This window comes from Engystomops pustulosus, chromosome 6, assembly GCF_040894005.1.
Source record: "Engystomops pustulosus chromosome 6, aEngPut4.maternal, whole genome shotgun sequence".
In the NCBI taxonomy this organism is placed as follows: Eukaryota; Metazoa; Chordata; class Amphibia; order Anura; family Leptodactylidae; genus Engystomops; species Engystomops pustulosus.
In genome coordinates, this window is record NC_092416.1 from 20,269,329 (window position 1) to 20,285,998 (window position 16,670).

General features: G+C 46.2%; 1 protein-coding gene across 7 annotated transcripts in view; it reads left to right on the top strand.

Moving 5' to 3' along the window:
• GRAMD1A (GRAM domain containing 1A) overlaps positions 1-16,670 on the top strand; it is a 104,888-nt gene that overhangs the window by 65,569 nt on the left and 22,649 nt on the right. For 5 of the 7 annotated variants that reach the window (XM_072155080.1, XM_072155079.1, XM_072155086.1 and 2 more), the window contains 6 exons: positions 10,844-11,105; positions 11,323-11,343; positions 11,529-11,613; positions 11,697-11,800; positions 12,174-12,269; positions 13,918-13,998. In XM_072155080.1, the coding sequence (XP_072011181.1) occupies positions 10,844-11,105; positions 11,323-11,343; positions 11,529-11,613; positions 11,697-11,800; positions 12,174-12,269; positions 13,918-13,998 (649 nt within the window). Of the gene's footprint in view, positions 1-3,931; positions 4,029-10,843; positions 11,106-11,322; positions 11,344-11,528; positions 11,614-11,696; positions 11,801-12,173; positions 12,270-13,917; positions 13,999-16,670 lie in introns of those variants that run through there. The other 2 variants (XM_072155082.1, XM_072155081.1) reach the window with 2 other exon arrangements.

Sequence of the window (16,670 nt, forward strand, 5' to 3'; positions counted from 1 at the left end):
TGTTTCAGGAGAGGTTACCGGTTGTACGGGGTTGTATGGACAGCAGCACAGAGTGTTTCAGGAGAGGTTACCGGTTGTATGGGTAGGACAGCAGCACAGAGAGTTTAAGGAGAATTGTACACTAACAAACATATTCTAGATGGAGCAGTTGTAATGCAAAAGCAGCACAGAGTATTTTAGGAAAGGAGCGTTCTGATCTTGTGGGAGATCAATGATTGGGGGGTTGCAAGGCCTTTCCAGCAGCACAGAGTATTTTAGGAATAGAGTTAGACATGGTGAAGGAAGTGAGGAGCAATGGATGTGAGGTATACGGAGGTTACCGAATGGTCCTACAGCAGCACAGAGTGTTTCAGAAGAAGAATCTTGAACTGACAATGACATAATGGAAGATGCAGAGTGCTCAGCAGCACAGAGTATTTCAGAGAGGGCAGCGAGCAGTTCCTAGACTGCTAGGAAAATGGTGGAAGAAGCTGTGATTTCCCACGGATATAAATAGAAAGAAAATCCATCATTGTGCTATAGAAAGTGCCAGCCGCCCAGCAGCACAGAGTATTTTTGGAGAGGAGGTCCAATGGGGACTGATCTAATGGGGAGGTCACAGTCTGGGAATCAAAGAGGAGACTTTGGAGCGGAGCACCAGCAGCACAGAGTATTTCAGGAGAGGAGGTCACATGATGTAATGCTGCTCTGTAGTACATAGGGGCAGGTGTCATATATAGTTGATGAGTGTGTGTTACCTGGCACATTGTATACAGATCCCCTTACACACATCAGAGGGACGTATTGTTACCACGTTATAGTATGGAAGGGAATCACATGACCACCAATTCATATGGAGACCTCTGGTGGTGGGGCAGAACATTGCAGCCAGTGATTGATAGACTTTTTGTCTTGTCTGATGTGTTTACCGTATGGCGGTATTATGTGAAAAACCAAATAGCATTACTGTACAATGTTATCTCTATAAGGGCAGTAATTATGGAAGGACTGTATATAAGTACTTATATTAGTATGACATGGTGGTATTATGTCAGCATTGTATGGCAATATTATGTCAGTATTATGGGCCAATATTATGTCAGTACTATGTGGCGATATTATGTCAGTACTATGTGGCAATATTATGTCAGTACTATGTGGCTACATTATGTCAGCATTGTATGGCAATATTATGTCAGTACTATGTGGCGATATTATGTCAGTACTATGTGGCAATATTATGTCAGTACTATGTGGCGATATTATGTCAGTAATATGTGGCAATATTATGTCAGTACTATGTGGCAATATTATGTCAGTACTATGTGGCAATATTATGTCAGTACTATGTGGCAAGATTGTTGTCAGCACTATATAGAGTTCTAATGTGAGCACTATATGGTATTATTAGGAAACACTATTTGGCAAGATTATGTAGACACTATATAGCTATATTATATAAACAGTATATGGCAATATTATGAGTGGACTACATGGCGCTGTTATGTGATATGGCGATAACATGTTGCCACTGTGTAGCAAAATTCTGCTATATGGCAATATCATGTAGGCACAATGTAGCAATATTATGCCAGCTCCATATGGCATATTTTATTTATATGTTATATGGCAGTATTATGTAAGCAGTGATTATTTGGCACAGTTTTGTATTCATTTATGTAAGTGCCGAATGGCGGTATTATGTGGGTTTTGCATAACAGTATCAGGGACTACACCAAGGTTTTTGGATTTGTTTTGTGCTTAATAGTGTCACAGCTATATGGCGGTCGTATATGGCACTGGGCTATACTGCTATATGGTGAAATAGCACCACTTATAGCACTACCGTGTAGCTTTGTTATTTTGGCACTTATGTATTTGCTGTTTGACTTATCTTAGCACTATATGGCGGTATTATTCTGTATGAAGGACTGTATAGCTATAAAACAGACTGCGATTTGGGTGGTGTTTATATTTAGGGTCTGTGCGGAAGTGAAATCTTTACCCGAGGGTATAAATAACAGCGAGGAGCAGATGTGCTAAAAGAGGGAAGCAAGTTTTATTTCTGTGCCTTCATGGCGACTTCCTCGAGAGCTATTCCCAGAGCACCATTACCCCCGGGGACGGCAATACTGCACAATGGTGTCATATACCAGTGATACTTTCTTTCAGCATCGGCACATTACCATAACAATAATCTCCGCAATGTCCATCCAGAGCCTCCTGGTGCAGGGTTACAATAAAGAGTGATACCTGAACATCCAGGCCCTGCACAGTAGACGCATTCAGATGCGCGGGGATGATGCCAAATTGGCAGACAAGGAGGGAGGAGGATCGGGAGGAGGACACGTGTCCCCTCTAGGCGTACACCGCCGTCACCCAGACAAGGGCTTGTAACCTACATGTGAGGAGGAACCGGCGCCAAGTCATAACTGTGTATCAGAAGGGGTTAGTCAGTGACTAAATCAACTCAATGCGGGGCCAAGGCACAGAGTGGGCCACTAGTGCCAGGTGTTACTGAGAGGACACTTAACCCTGGTTCAGATCTTAGATGACTCTTTTAGGACATGGATGGTTCTTTATAGGACTCTTTTAGGACACAGAAGACTCTTTCAGGACACGGATGACTCTTTTAGGACATGGAAGACTCTTTTAGGACATGGAGCGTTCTTTATAGGACTCTTTTAGGACACAGAAGACTCTTTTAGGACACGGATGACTTTTAGGACATGGAAGACTCTTTTAGGACATGGATGGTTCTTTATAGGACTCTTTTAGGACACAGAAGACTCTTTTAGGACACAGATGACTTTTAGGACATGGAAGACTCTTTTAGGACATGGAGGGTTCTTTATAGGACTCTTTTAGGACACGGATGACTCTTTTAGGACACAGATGACTCTTTTAGGACACAAGGGGCTCTTAATAGGACTCTTTTAGGACATGGAGGACTCTTTTAGGGAAAAGAGGATTCTTTATAGGACTCTTTAAAGGGGTTTTCCCACGAAACAGAAGTTAGGCCTTATCCACAGTTATCAGTGATGAGACCCCACAGATCCAGAAAACTAGGGGTCTGATGGGGTCCCACATACCTCTGTCAGACCCCTCGTCGCTCCGGGAGAGTAATGGAGCAGACGGCCGTGAATGACTGTTCTGTTCCATTAATCTCTATGGAGCTGACGGAAATTGCTGAGCGCGGCGCTCGCCAATTTCCGTCAGCTCTATTGAAATGCATGGAGCAGAACGGCCATCTGCTCCAATACTCTCCTGGAGCGACGAGGGGTCCGACAGAGGTATGTGGGACCCCCTCAGACCCCTCATTTTCTGGATCTGTGGGGGTCTCATCACTGAGATCCCCACCCATCAGCAAGTTAGGCCCCTATCCTATGTATAGGGCCTAACTTCTGTTTGTGGGAAAACCCCTTTAAGGACATGGGGGTGGACACAGAGGACTCATTATAGGACTCTAAGGACATGGGGGACTCTTTTTAGGGCACAGAGGATTCTTTATAGGGCTCTTTTAGGACGCGGTTACACGCGGTTCTTATGTGTAATCTGTCCTGGGCACCCCCACCCCGTCTTCCTATGTACATGGAGACGATAAAATATTTGAGGAGATTTATTTATTCGCTGGCGTGTTTACATTGCTGAAGGAGAATGCAAAACCTGATGTGCGGCCGCTTGTGTAACTACCAGCACAGGAGGAGATTACATGCGGCCTCTATCATCTACTAAAGACCTGAAAACACAAGCCCCCCACTCCGGACTCTTATTACACTACACATGGGGGGGTCGGGGGCCCACGGACCCATAAAGGGGAGATTTATCAGTGTCTGAGGTAAAATAGTTTCAGTTGCCCATGGAAACCAATCAGAGCTCAGCTTTCATTTTGTAAACAGCTGTGGGGAAATGAAAGCTGAGCTCTGATTGGTTGCCGTGGGTAACTAGAACGGTCCTGCTCTAGACACTTCTGATATAGTCTATAATTTAGCATTATTATTATACACGGCTATATTACACATGTTACTTCCTCCGTCCTACTGCATCAGGTTAGTGTCAGTCTTTACCGTAGTTCTGGAATTTCATTCACGGATAACGTCCTCATATATGATGATAAGTAATGACAATCTGTGAATGTTTTTTTTTTATACTCGTTCATATTATTAATTATTATGTGATTATTGAAAGATGGGGCGGAGCTTGGTTAACGAAATAAGGAGGAGCCAAGGTTGAAGGAGGAGCTAATGCTTATAATTTTTGTGTGTGTTAGTAGCAGCAGGACTTTGAAAATGAATTTATATTCTATTGCACGAAGCTGGGTGTCCTCACACTGCTGCGCTCTTTGTACTTTGCATTGAACTTACTCACATTTGTCCTTCCCACCTTTTGCTCTGATTTACTGCACTAGTGTGGAAAAGGAAGCCTGCTATAGCGTTGTCAAAGCATGGCAGTGCACAGAGAACAGCAGTGTGAGGACACTTAAATAAATATGAAATGCACTTATATTCTTTCTAATGTAATGCGTAATAAGCAAGTCCCACTTATTATAATAACTTTGTCCCCGGGATGGGTGGATGGCACTTCTCAAGGACGCGGTGACCTCCCTAGGAACGCAGATTTCCCATCCAGCTTGCTGCGATCCCGTTCTGTATTTGTTTAATTCAATGCGAGTTTCTTAAAACAAATAAGAAGCGCAGCGCGCCAGGAGCCTCCTGTTTCCTGCCGCTTCTCCCCGCTCTCAGGCTGTATTTATATATACGAGGGGCGCAAGGTCATATACGAGGGGCGCAAGGTCACTTCACCTGGAGTTTGTCCCTATGGAAGAGAAAGTTTGTGAAACTTTTGTAAGTTTTTTTCTCCAGAAATCAGCTAATTGTGGCTGCCTGGGGTGTCAGAAGAACAGCTCCATAATCCATGTAGTGGCCAGCCAGGTAATTGGCATATAAATAGTAGCCGGGCTGCAGTAACACGAGGCGGCCACTACACAGAGGATGGCGCTGTTCTTCTAGCTCCACTAGAGGGAGCAATATCACTACTTGGCAAAGGATGAATGACATGTCATTGTGAGAAATGTGTAAAAATATAGATTTATATCCCAGGATTGTAGCTTCTGGGGCAGCGTCCTTACACTGCTGTGCTCTTGGCACTCTGCAGGCAGTGTTAGGTATTGTCTCCAGAGACATGTGTAATCGTACCTTCTCTGTATGTTGTTGGTAGCAGATGGACTGTGAAATATGGATTTATATTCCAAGATTGCAGCTTCTCCAAGGGCGTTGGATGCGTGCCCTCACACTGTTGTGCTCTGTGCAGCCAGCGTTAGGTAATGTCTCTGGAGTGATGTGTAATTGTATCTTTGCGTTTATTGTTAGTAGCAGCAGGACTTTGATATATGGATTTATATTTCAGGATTGTAGCTTCCCCACGGGCAATGGGGTTGTGTTTCCTTACACTGCTGTTCTCTTAGCTCTGTGCATTGATATGCTCCTCAGCCCTTTTGTTCTGGATCCTGACTAAAAAGTGTAGTTGAAATTTATTTCACAGCCCTGCTGCTATCAACAACATGTATCCATTGCTATGGTTGCACGGCTTCACAGTGACAATACCTTACGCTGGCTGCAGAGAGTAGGGAGCACAGCAGTGTGAGGCCTTGCTCCCCAGTGCTCTTGTAGAAGCTATACTCCTGGAATATACATTCATCTTTAACAGTCCCGCTGCTACTCAAAACATGTACAAAGATCTGATTATGCGTCTCTCCAGGGACAATACCTAACAGCAGAGCGCTAAGAGCACAGCAGTGTGAGGACACTCCCCCCAGTTCTTTCCTGGAATAAAATTCTATATTTCACAATTCTGCTTTTACTAACAACATAAGCACAGTTCTGATTACACATCTCTCCAGGGACAATACATAATACTGGCTGTAGAGTGCACAGAGCACAGCAGTGTGAGGTCTGATTACACATCTCTCCAGGGACAATACATAACACTGGCTGCAGAGTGCACAGAGCACAGCAGTGTGAGGTCTGATTACACATCTCTCCAGGGACAATACATAATACTGGCTGCAGACAGCACAGAGCACAGCAGTGTGAGGTCTGATTACACATCTCTCCAGGGACAATACATAATACTGGCTGCAGTGTGTATGGTCACACTTGCTGACAGGTTCCCTTCACTTCTAAGAATTGTGTAGATATGATGAGTGTCCCGGCTCTGTACACTACAGGATTGAGCAACGGGAAACCAGGAATTACAGAGTGATAAGGGATAGGAAATGCTAGGGGTGTCATGTGACCTGTAATATCCCATCCAGCTTCTCACCCATAGGCAGCTCCTGTAAGGTTGTCACCCAGCTTTCCCAGGCTCCTGAATGGCTAAGTTCTATTACACCCCACAATTCAGACCTAAAAATATCGACTGCAATTGTTCCCTGTATATTGGGGGATGTCTTAAAGTGTCTGCACAGTTGGAGCGGCCTGGTGACAGGTGGGGCGGCCGGGAGCCGTGTGTCCTCAGCTGTTCCCTGCACAGACACAATGCGGGAGGCGGAGGAGGGGCACTTTTTGTGTACGGGGTGTACATGTATACACACACTTCATCTGTTTCGCCCGGGGTCTCCGCTGACGCTGATGTGTACTCCTTTAAGAGGTAAAGAGGGATTTTATAGGTTGTGGTTCTGTACAATGTATCAGCGCAGGAAGTAGATACATTGTGACATTTTATGCAAAACATTGGAAGTTCAGCAATGTCCTAATCTTCGAGATCTCCGCTTGCTGTCTGTGAATTAGAACATTCACTTTTTTATTCACTCTAAGACATATATAACAGCTGAAAGAACCTGTCACCAGGTTTTACTCCACTAAACTATGGTACAAGGGTAAAATGTCCTTCCTAGAATTTCCTTTTTTTAGGTGAAATTTCACCTATTTACCTATAAAGTCAGGTAAATATGACCCTTCTCACCGCATTTTCACATGAGACGAGTCAAGATTAGAGGTTGCAGGAGTCACTTCAGAAGCTCCTGTCTTTGGTTCTGTAGCACCTAGAAATGTGTTTTTAGTGTCATTTTAAAGATAAGAATCTCATTTTTATAGATCTCGTGGAGCTTATGGTTCTGTGATCAACAGAATAGTTACAAAATAGACAGGAACTGGTTCTCTATCTGCAGCTCGCATTTCCAACTTTGTCTTTATTTGTCTGTATATTCGTTTCTGTAGATCACAAAGCCATAAGCCTGATGTGATCTGAAAGATGAGATTTTAATATGACAAAAATCACATTTGTAGGTGCTATAGAATAGAGGATAGGGGGTTCTCAAATTACACGCAACCACTAAACTTGACTCATCTCATGTGCAATTGAGGTGAGAAGAGTCATATTTGCTGGACTTTGTGGGAGATTCTATTTTTCTAAGTAAATGGGGGAGATTTCCCATAAAAGAAGGAATTCTAGAAAGCACAATGCATCCCCATCCTGAAGGGACTACTAGTTTAGTGGGGCGAAAACTCCTAACATGTTCCCTTTAACCTGTATCGGGTCTAGATTGGTTCTTGTGTGAGAGGAACCCATCAGCTTCAGAATGGATCTGTCTAGTGTCGCTGCTGGTAGTTTGTTACCATGTATCAGCCCATTGACTCTAGCCCATTCTAGACTGAATATAATTGTAAGAGGTGTTAGATATGTACAGGTTTTCTACACCTGGTTGTATGTAATGACATGACAGCAAGCAGAGATCTTGAAATGAAGATGTATATGTGACAGCTGCAGGGTAAGGGTTAGTTTTTTTAGTGATCCTGGCGCGTGGCTTTACCCCCGGGCTAGTTGTCAGGGTCAGATCCTCATGGCATTGCTGTGCTGTGACCAGTGGGGGCAGCACTGAGCGGCATCTGTCACCCTCTTCACTTGCAGCATCTGTCTGGGAGCAGGGAAAGCCATGGAGAGGAGGGGAGAGGGGCGGCCAGCTGCTCCAGACACCTGCTCCGCTATGTATACAGGGGATAATAGCATGTAGCATCGGAAGGGCCAGGCGGAGGGGGCCGCACTCCTAGCATTCTGTAAGTTTTACCTTTTTAACATTGTTTATAACTTGTACTGTAGCTTCAACTTATACTGCAGCGTAGCACATAGATTGTATCATTCCTGCCGCACTGCTAGATTGTCAGCTCTTTGGCTCAGCCTTGGCATTGCAGATTGTATGATATGTTTGTGCTCTCTCTCTGTGTATGTTGTATATTTGTATAGTGTGAATGACTCCCATGGAAGCTAGATTGTCAGCTCTTTGGCTCAGTACTGTACTGGGAGAGACTCAGACCAAAAACATTTGGGGATGTCCTATAGCAGTGATGGCTAACCTATGGCACTGGTGTTGGAGGTGGCACTCAGAGCCCTTTCTGTGGGCACCCAGGCCATTACCAGAGATGACTCCAGGTATCTTCCTGCAGTCCCAGACAGCCCAGGACTTGCTGTGCACAGAGGTATTTTAAAGTGACAGCTGTACCTGGGACTATTTTCTGCTTTATTGGTGTCCTCAGGGGCTGGTATCAATGAAAACTGTGACCGAGAAGGGAGTATAAATCACAAATTACATTTCTGTGTTGGCACTTTGCGATAAATAAGCGGGTCCTGGTTGTAGTTTGGGCACTCGGCCTCTAAAAGGTTCGCCATCACTGTCCTATAGACTGAGACTAGAGATAGATATCATATAGACTGAGACTACATCGGGTAGTTTGGGCTGAACTTTAGGCTGAGCTACACAGAGAGTCCTGGATAAAAAAAGAAAATTAGGCTACACCGGACCAAAAGGCAGGGATTATACTATTGGACACATTTACCGTCCTGATCCCCGAGGTGCGTTGTCCGACGAGGATTTGTAGCTAAGATCGTGCGTCCAATTTCCTGCATGTGCTGCTTCCCCGCTCAGGTCCCCGGTGTTCACCTTCTTCTTCCCGGTGCATGTGAGTGATTGGATGTGACACAATTCTCATATCAAAAAGGTTTAGGACAGAAGTGTGTTAAAGGTGCACCAAAAAAAAAGTGGTGCACTGTAGGTGGAGACTCAGATCTAAAACATAATATTTAGGCTCCCCTCTGAGGCTTGATTTTTTAGGTTTGACTAAAAGGTGTAACTCCGCCAGCCGACTTGAATGGATGACTTCTTAAAGGGGAACTCCACCTTATGTTGGATGTTCTATAGAGCGCAGATAATCTTAGTACATTCTGTGAGCTGGTTGGGCTCTCACATCCAGGCCCCTGAGGGCAGATGTAGGCAGAGTTCCCCTTTAATGTTGAGGATGAAGGTTCCTATCAGACTTGTGATGTTTCCTTCCTTCTTTGTGTTATAAGCAGCACATTCCTGGCTCCGCTCCAAGCTTTTATGTGCCGACAGGTTCTGAAGTTGATAGGACAGACAGCGATAGAACCAGGGGAGGGGGATGTGTGCAAGATGGAAAGTGCAGACCCCCCAAACTTCTCAGATGTCTTGTGCGTGATAGAACCCGGCACCTTTATTAATGATTTGTCTGATTATTGTAATGAACAGACAATGAACACATTGAGGAGGGTAGGCGGGATGTCTCATAACATTGGGGGCAGGATGTCTCATAACATGGGGGGCAGGATGTCTGATAACATGGGGGGCAGGATGTCTGATAACATGGGGGGCAGGATGTCTCATAACATTGGGGGTCGCAGGATGTCTCATAACATTGGGGGTCGCAGAATGTCTGATAACATGGGGGGCAGGATGTCTGATAACATGGGGGGCGGGATGTCTGATAACATGGGGGGCGGGATGTCTGATAACATGGGGGGCGGGATGTCTGATAACATGGGGGGCAGGATGTCTCATAACATGGGGGGCGGGATGTCTCATAACATGGGGGGCAGGATGTCTGATAACATGGGGGGCAGGATGTCTCATAACATGGGGGGCAGGATGTCTCATAACACGGGGGGCGGGATGTCTGATAACACGGGGGGCAGGATGTCTCATAACATGGGGGTCAGGATGTCTCATAACATTGGGGGGCAGGATGTCTCATAACATTGGGGGAGCGCAGGATGTCTCATAACATGGGGGGCGGGATGTCTCATAACATTGGGGGCGGGATGTCTCATAACATTGGGGGAGCGCGGGATGTCTCATAACATTGGGGGAGCGCAGGATGTCTCATAACATTGGGGGAGCGCAGGATGTCTGATAACATGGGGGGACGGGATGTCTCAAAATATTGGGGGGACGGGATGTCTCATAACATTGGGGGGGGGGTAGTATGTCTCATAACATTGGGGGGGGGGTAGTATGTCTTGTATTCTTGGGGGTGCAGGGTGTCTTGTAACATTCATTGGGAGGGGGGGGTGGGCGTATGTCGCAACATTTGAGGTAGGTTGTCATCCCCACTGAGTTAAAATTGATGTGAGACACATGGGACCCCAATCCAATATGTGTAACATGGTGCCCCCCATAGGGCTAATCCTGTGGACCCCGTCTGGTACCAGGACCCTGCAGAAGACAAGACCTTCTATTTACATCCCATCAGACTGTTGTTGTGTATTTGAGGCATGAATCCCCCTGGTGTGACCCCCGACCCTCCCCCCACCTGTAATTAATGCAGATTGCGTTATTACCACATTGATGTCTTCACACAAGGAGGAGCAGGACTCCCATCATCCACTTAGATCAGAGCCGCCAACAGTCTGAGCAAACAGCAGCCGGAGATATGCAGATGATGTGGGGTCTCTCATGTCTGTGTTCACCCTCCAGTCACAGCCAGAGCTGCAGAGACATCACTGTGAGGACAGCTCTGGATGTGACTGGAGTAGAAGGATTTGGGTTGTGTTTCTGATCCCTCTCTTGTGTCTCCAGCTCTGGTAGCATCACCCCGCGCAGCACGCCCAGCAACTCCCCCGCCACGCGGAAACGGCTCTCCGGGAGCGAGGTGGAAAATATGGTGGAAAAGGGATCGGATAATTCATTCGAGAGGACTCCGAGTGCCGGGACCCCCACGTCACCCCCACCGGGGGCAGTGCCCACCGCCATCCAGAGCAACGCACAGCTACCCAACTCCCAGCCCGGGACCCCGCTGCCCCCTCAGCTCAGCGCCAGGGCCTCCATATGGAACAGCAAGGTGAGCAGAGCCTACGGCTTGCTGTCAGTGAATGGAAACCATTATAAGTTTGATGACGAGTACCTGCATGCTCAGCTCTGGAGGATGATATTATGTGTAAGGGGAGGGAAGGAAGCCCCCTATAACTATTTTAAAGACCTCTGATTGCCCCGCACCCCTCCAGCCGCCATCTTGTTCTCTGTCCTCTAGTGACTGCATGTTTTCTTTTCTCTTCTAGAAGATCCAGAGCTTCTACAGCGTGAGTATCCGTCATCCTATAGTGTGACGTGCACCATGTGGCGGTATACGGACACAAAGATACACGTATACACATCCATATACACACACAGCCGTATACAGATAGTACAATGCATTGCGGTCATGCTGACTGTTTCCACATCACTTGGAAGTCATTGCTATATCTTTGCTCCATTTCCCTTCCAGATGTTGAGCCCCAATTACAAGCAACGCAACGAAGACTTCCGCAAGATCTTCAAGAAGTTACCCGATTCGGAGCGACTCATCGTGGGTAAGTCGGATGTATAGATCCCGCGTGTTCTTCCATCATCTTCCTCCCTGATTGCTGACTGTTTCCCTCTCCTCCTCCTCCAGATTACTCCTGCGCTCTGCAGAGGGATATCCTCCTTCAAGGAAGACTCTACTTGTCTGAGAACTGGATCTGTTTCCATAGCAACATATTCCGCTGGGAAACCACCGTGAGTGATGCAAATGAGGGTTTTGACTCCTTTTTTTTTTTAGAGAGTCGTTAACACCACAGTGTTGGATAACAGAGGAAATTACAAAACACCCAGCGCCGGGTCTGTAGTCAGAGCCGAGGGCAGGTCATATGACGCTATTTATAGTTACTGACGTAAGACAGAGCCGAAATTTCCTAGAAAAGATTTTACTGAGAATCTATAGGAGAAGACACGAGAATCCTGGGTGTATAGTAGAGGAAGAGCTCCCCCAGTGGTGAGATTAGAGTAACGCATGCTGGGCACATACTGGGCTGTAATGGAAATAGTCACAAGATGTTGGTTAATAATTTGGGGTCCGGTCTCAGGATGTTCTTCTTCTTCTGTCGATCAGATCACAATCCAACTGAAAGACATCAAATGCATCAAGAAGGAGAAGACGGCTAAAGTGATTCCCAACGCCATCCAAGTGTGCACAGAGACCGAGAAGGTGAGAGAAACGCCCCCACACTGCAAGAGGAGGTACTGCAGGGGGGTGTTATGTAACACAACCAAGAATATGAAATCCTGAGCAGTCCTTGCTTGTTAGTGAGTATTGTGAGAATAGTGAGTGCAGCTCTGGAGTATAATGCAGGATGTAACTCAGGGTCAGTACAGGATAAGTAATGTCATGTATGTACACAGTGACTGCACCAGCAGCAGAATAGTGAGTGCAGCTCTGGAGTATAATACAGGACGTAACTCAGGATCAGTACAGGATGAGTAATGTCATGTATGTACACAGTGACTGCACCAGCAGCAGAATAGTGAGTGCAGCTCTGGGGTATAATACAGGATGTAACTCAGGATCAGTACAGGATAAGTAATGTCATGTATGTACACAGTGACTGCACCAGCAGCAGAATAGTGAGTGCAGCTCTGGGGTATAATACAGGATGTAACTCAGGATCAGTACAGGATGAGTAATGTCATGTATGTACACAGTGACTGCCCCAGCAGCAGAATAGTGAGTGCAGCTCTGGGGTATAATACAGGATGTAACTCAGGATCAGTACAGGATAAGTAATGTCATGTATGTACACAGTGACTGCACCAGCAGCAGAATAGTGAGTGCAGCTCTGGAGTATAATACAGGATGTAACTCAGGATCAGTACAGGATAAGTAATGTCATGTATGTACACAGTGACTGCACCAGCAGCAGAATAGTGAGTGCAGCTCTGGGGTATAATACAGGATGTAACTCAGGATCAGTACAGGATAAGTAATGTCATGTATGTACACAGTGACTGCACCAGCAGCAGAATAGTGAGTGCAGCTCTGGAGTATAATACAGGATGTAACTCAGGATCAGTACAGGATAAGTAATGTCATGTATGTACACAGTGACTGCACCAGCAGCAGAATAGTGAGTGCAGCTCTGGGGTATAATACAGGATGTAACTCAGGATCAGTACAGGATAAGTAATGTCATGTATGTACACAGTGACTGCACCAGCAGCAGAATAGTGAGTGCAGCTCTGGGGTATAATACAGGATGTAACTCAGGATCAGTACAGGATAAGTAATGTCATGTATTTACACAGTGACTGCCCCAGCAGCAGAATAGTGAGTGCAGCCCTGGAGTATAATACAGGATGTAGTAATCACTCTGGGGTACAGGCTATTGCACCTTCCTCCATCTTTCCTGTGGCTCGGAGTAGATGAGTACATCCCGGGTGATTATCAGCGCAGTGACACCATTGATTCCCCTTATCGCTGAGTTACGTGCACTTTAGCCCTGGTGTAGTGATATGGAGAAGGTTATCGCTCCTATAAGTCTTCTGTTTCTGCCTGAGCTGTCACTTGCCAAGCGGCTCTGCCCGGGCCCCGGTCTCCTTCCTCCTCTGACGTCCATGGTGGCGGAGGTTTTACTCTGTGCGGTGTAAGGTTTGCACTCTTGTAGTGTTATCTGCAGACTGTACATGTAGCAGAGCTGAATTTGTCATCCAAAGATAATATTAATGGTTTCCTTGCAGTCCTATGTAAAACAATGACCGTGCATGCTACCAAGTGACAAACTCAGCTCTGCTACATCTGGATATGAATAAGGGGCGGATGTAGTAGTGTGTATTACTCATGGTATTTTCTCTCCGCGCAGCACTTCTTCACGTCTTTCGGTGCCCGGGATCGCTCCTTCCTGCTGATCTTCCGCCTCTGGCAGAACGCCCTATTAGATAAGGTGAGGGGATACGATATTGGGGAATGGGGAACGGATAAACTATCCGGATATCGGGATGTAGACACACAGAGAACTGTACAACACACTCAGCTCTGCTACATCTCTGCACTGTCTGGTTGTATAGGCATGCACTAGTCATGTAGCTGGGCACTTGTGGGATCATTGTCTATACCCCATGGAGCGTGGAGACCGCACAGGGGGTGCAGGGTGCGCCATCTCTTCTTATCTCGCTTCCATCTCCTGATTATGGTAACCTGGAGGAGATACACAAATCCCAGACCTGGCACTTTCCTTACCTGTCGCCCTTGTGTTTACCTTTCCCAGAAGATAAGACCCTGCACCCGTCATCCCCTCCCCCCACCCATTGTAGTGTAAATGGACCTCTTTTTTATATCCCATTGAGGTGAATGGGATCCAGCTGTAGTAACATTCCCTTTAATCAGCTGATCGGTGGGAGTGACGGGTGGGGAATATCAATGACCTATCCTATTGGTTTGGTCAGCCATATTGGAGTTTCAGACACTCTCTAAAATTCCTTTTTTTAATGTGAAATCTCACCCATTAACTATAAAAAAACTAAATTCCAAATCAGGCAAATATGACTCATTATCACATGAGATGAGTCAAGTTTGGTGATTGCTGGGGTACGGTCACTGCAGATGCCTCTATTCTCTGTTATATAGCACCTAGGAACATGCTTTTTATGTCGTATTGAAGATAAGAACCTTGGCTTTCAGATAGCATCAGGTTTGTGCTTCTGAGATCTACAGAACTGGACATACAGGCAACTAAATACATAGTTGGAAATGCAGGCTGCAGATTACGATCCATTTCCCACCTATGATTTAACTGCCTATGTCTCCAATTCTGAAGTTCACAGAACAACACGCCTGATGGATCTGAAAGCTAAGGTTCTTATCGCTAATAGGACACAAAGATCATGTTTCTAGGAGCTATAGAACTGAAGATAAGGGCATCTGAATTGACACTTCCTCTAAATTTGACTCATGTCATGTAAAATATGACTCTTCTCTGATGATTGTCACATGACTTTGCAGGTGATTTTCACAGTAAACTGACGAGATTTCGTATTAGAAACAGAATTCTAGAAAGGACATTCTATACCGGACCTCAGTTTAGTGGGGTGACCTGGTGACAGGTTCCCTTTAAGGAAAGATATGAGGTCTTATAGGGAGTCATGTACAGCTCCCCAGGTTAGATCTGTAGCTGTAATGTGCGCAATATCCCTGTATTAATGAGTAAATTACATTAGAGCCGACAACTCCCTAATTACACAGAACTGGTTACTCCTCAGTAATTGCTATTGGTAATAACCCCCGGTCATGTGATCAGAGAAAACGAGGATAAATGAGAGTTGAGTATCAGGCAAAAAAAATGGCAGCTCAAAACCCAGACTAAAGGCACAACCTCTGTTTTCTGACTGCAAGCAGAGATCTTGAAAATCAGGATCTACCTTCATCATAAACTGTAAAAAAAAATCTGATTAATAGTTCCTACTATGATGGGGGGAGGAGCCATAGGGGGAGGAGCCATAGGAGGTATTGCAACCTGCTGACTGTTTCCAAACCTCCCTTTTTATCTCTGGGCACTCTGGGCAAATATAAGCTCTTAGGTGGAGAGTGCCTTTCATTCCATGCACATGATAGGTGATTTAGGTGTTTGGGGTCCGGTGGGAGGTGTCACGTGCCAATATGTGACACAGTGGAGATAGGATGTCACCCTTCACACGGAGAATCCTATCACTTCCCCCAGAAGATTTGTGATGTAGAGACTTTGACCGCGTCTGATAAGATAATCCCGTGATTGTAATGCACTGAACCCTACAAGAGTCCAATGCTCTATAAGGAGATTGTCAGTGACCTCTTCCCCCGATCCTTCACTTTCCTCTAATTAGACTTTATCAGGAGGGAAACCTATAGGGAGAGGATAAGCTTAAAGGGATATTACACCTGAAGCCAGTCATATATAGATCAACGACATGCACTCCAACAACAGCTATTCCTTCTGCCTCCCCTATATACATGAACACCGAGCTGAGCAGAGTGTGACTGCATCCCCAATGAGGAGAGACAATGCCATCTTGTAGTGTCCTTAGTCTCCCTCCATGACCCTCTGCTCCCCCTCCAGACATCTCTGCCTCCCAATCAGACTTTTCTTCTCCTCTTCCAGCCTTCTCTGCTCCTCCTCCAGCCTTCTCTGCTCCCCCTCCAGACTTCTCTGCTCCCCCTCCAGACTTCTCTGCTCCCCCTCCAGACATCTCTGCTCCCCCTCCAGACATCTCTGCTCCCCCTCCAGACATCTCTGCTCCCCCTCCAGACATCTCTGCTCCTCCTCCAGACTTCTCTGCTCCCCCTCCAGACTTCTCTGCTCCCCCTCCAGACTTCTCTGCTTCTCCTGCAGACATCTCTGCTCCCCCTCCAGACTTCTCTGCTCCTCCTCCAGACATCTCTGCTCCTCCTCCAAACATCTCTGCTCCTCCTCCAGACATCTCTGCTCCCCCTCCAGACTTCTCTGCTCCCCCTCCAGACTTCTCTGCTCCCCCTCCAGACTTCTCTGCTTCTCCTGCAGACATCTCTGCTCCTCCTGCAGACATCTCTGCTCCCCCTCCAGACTTCTCTGCTCCCCCTCCAGACATCTCTGCTCCTCCTCCA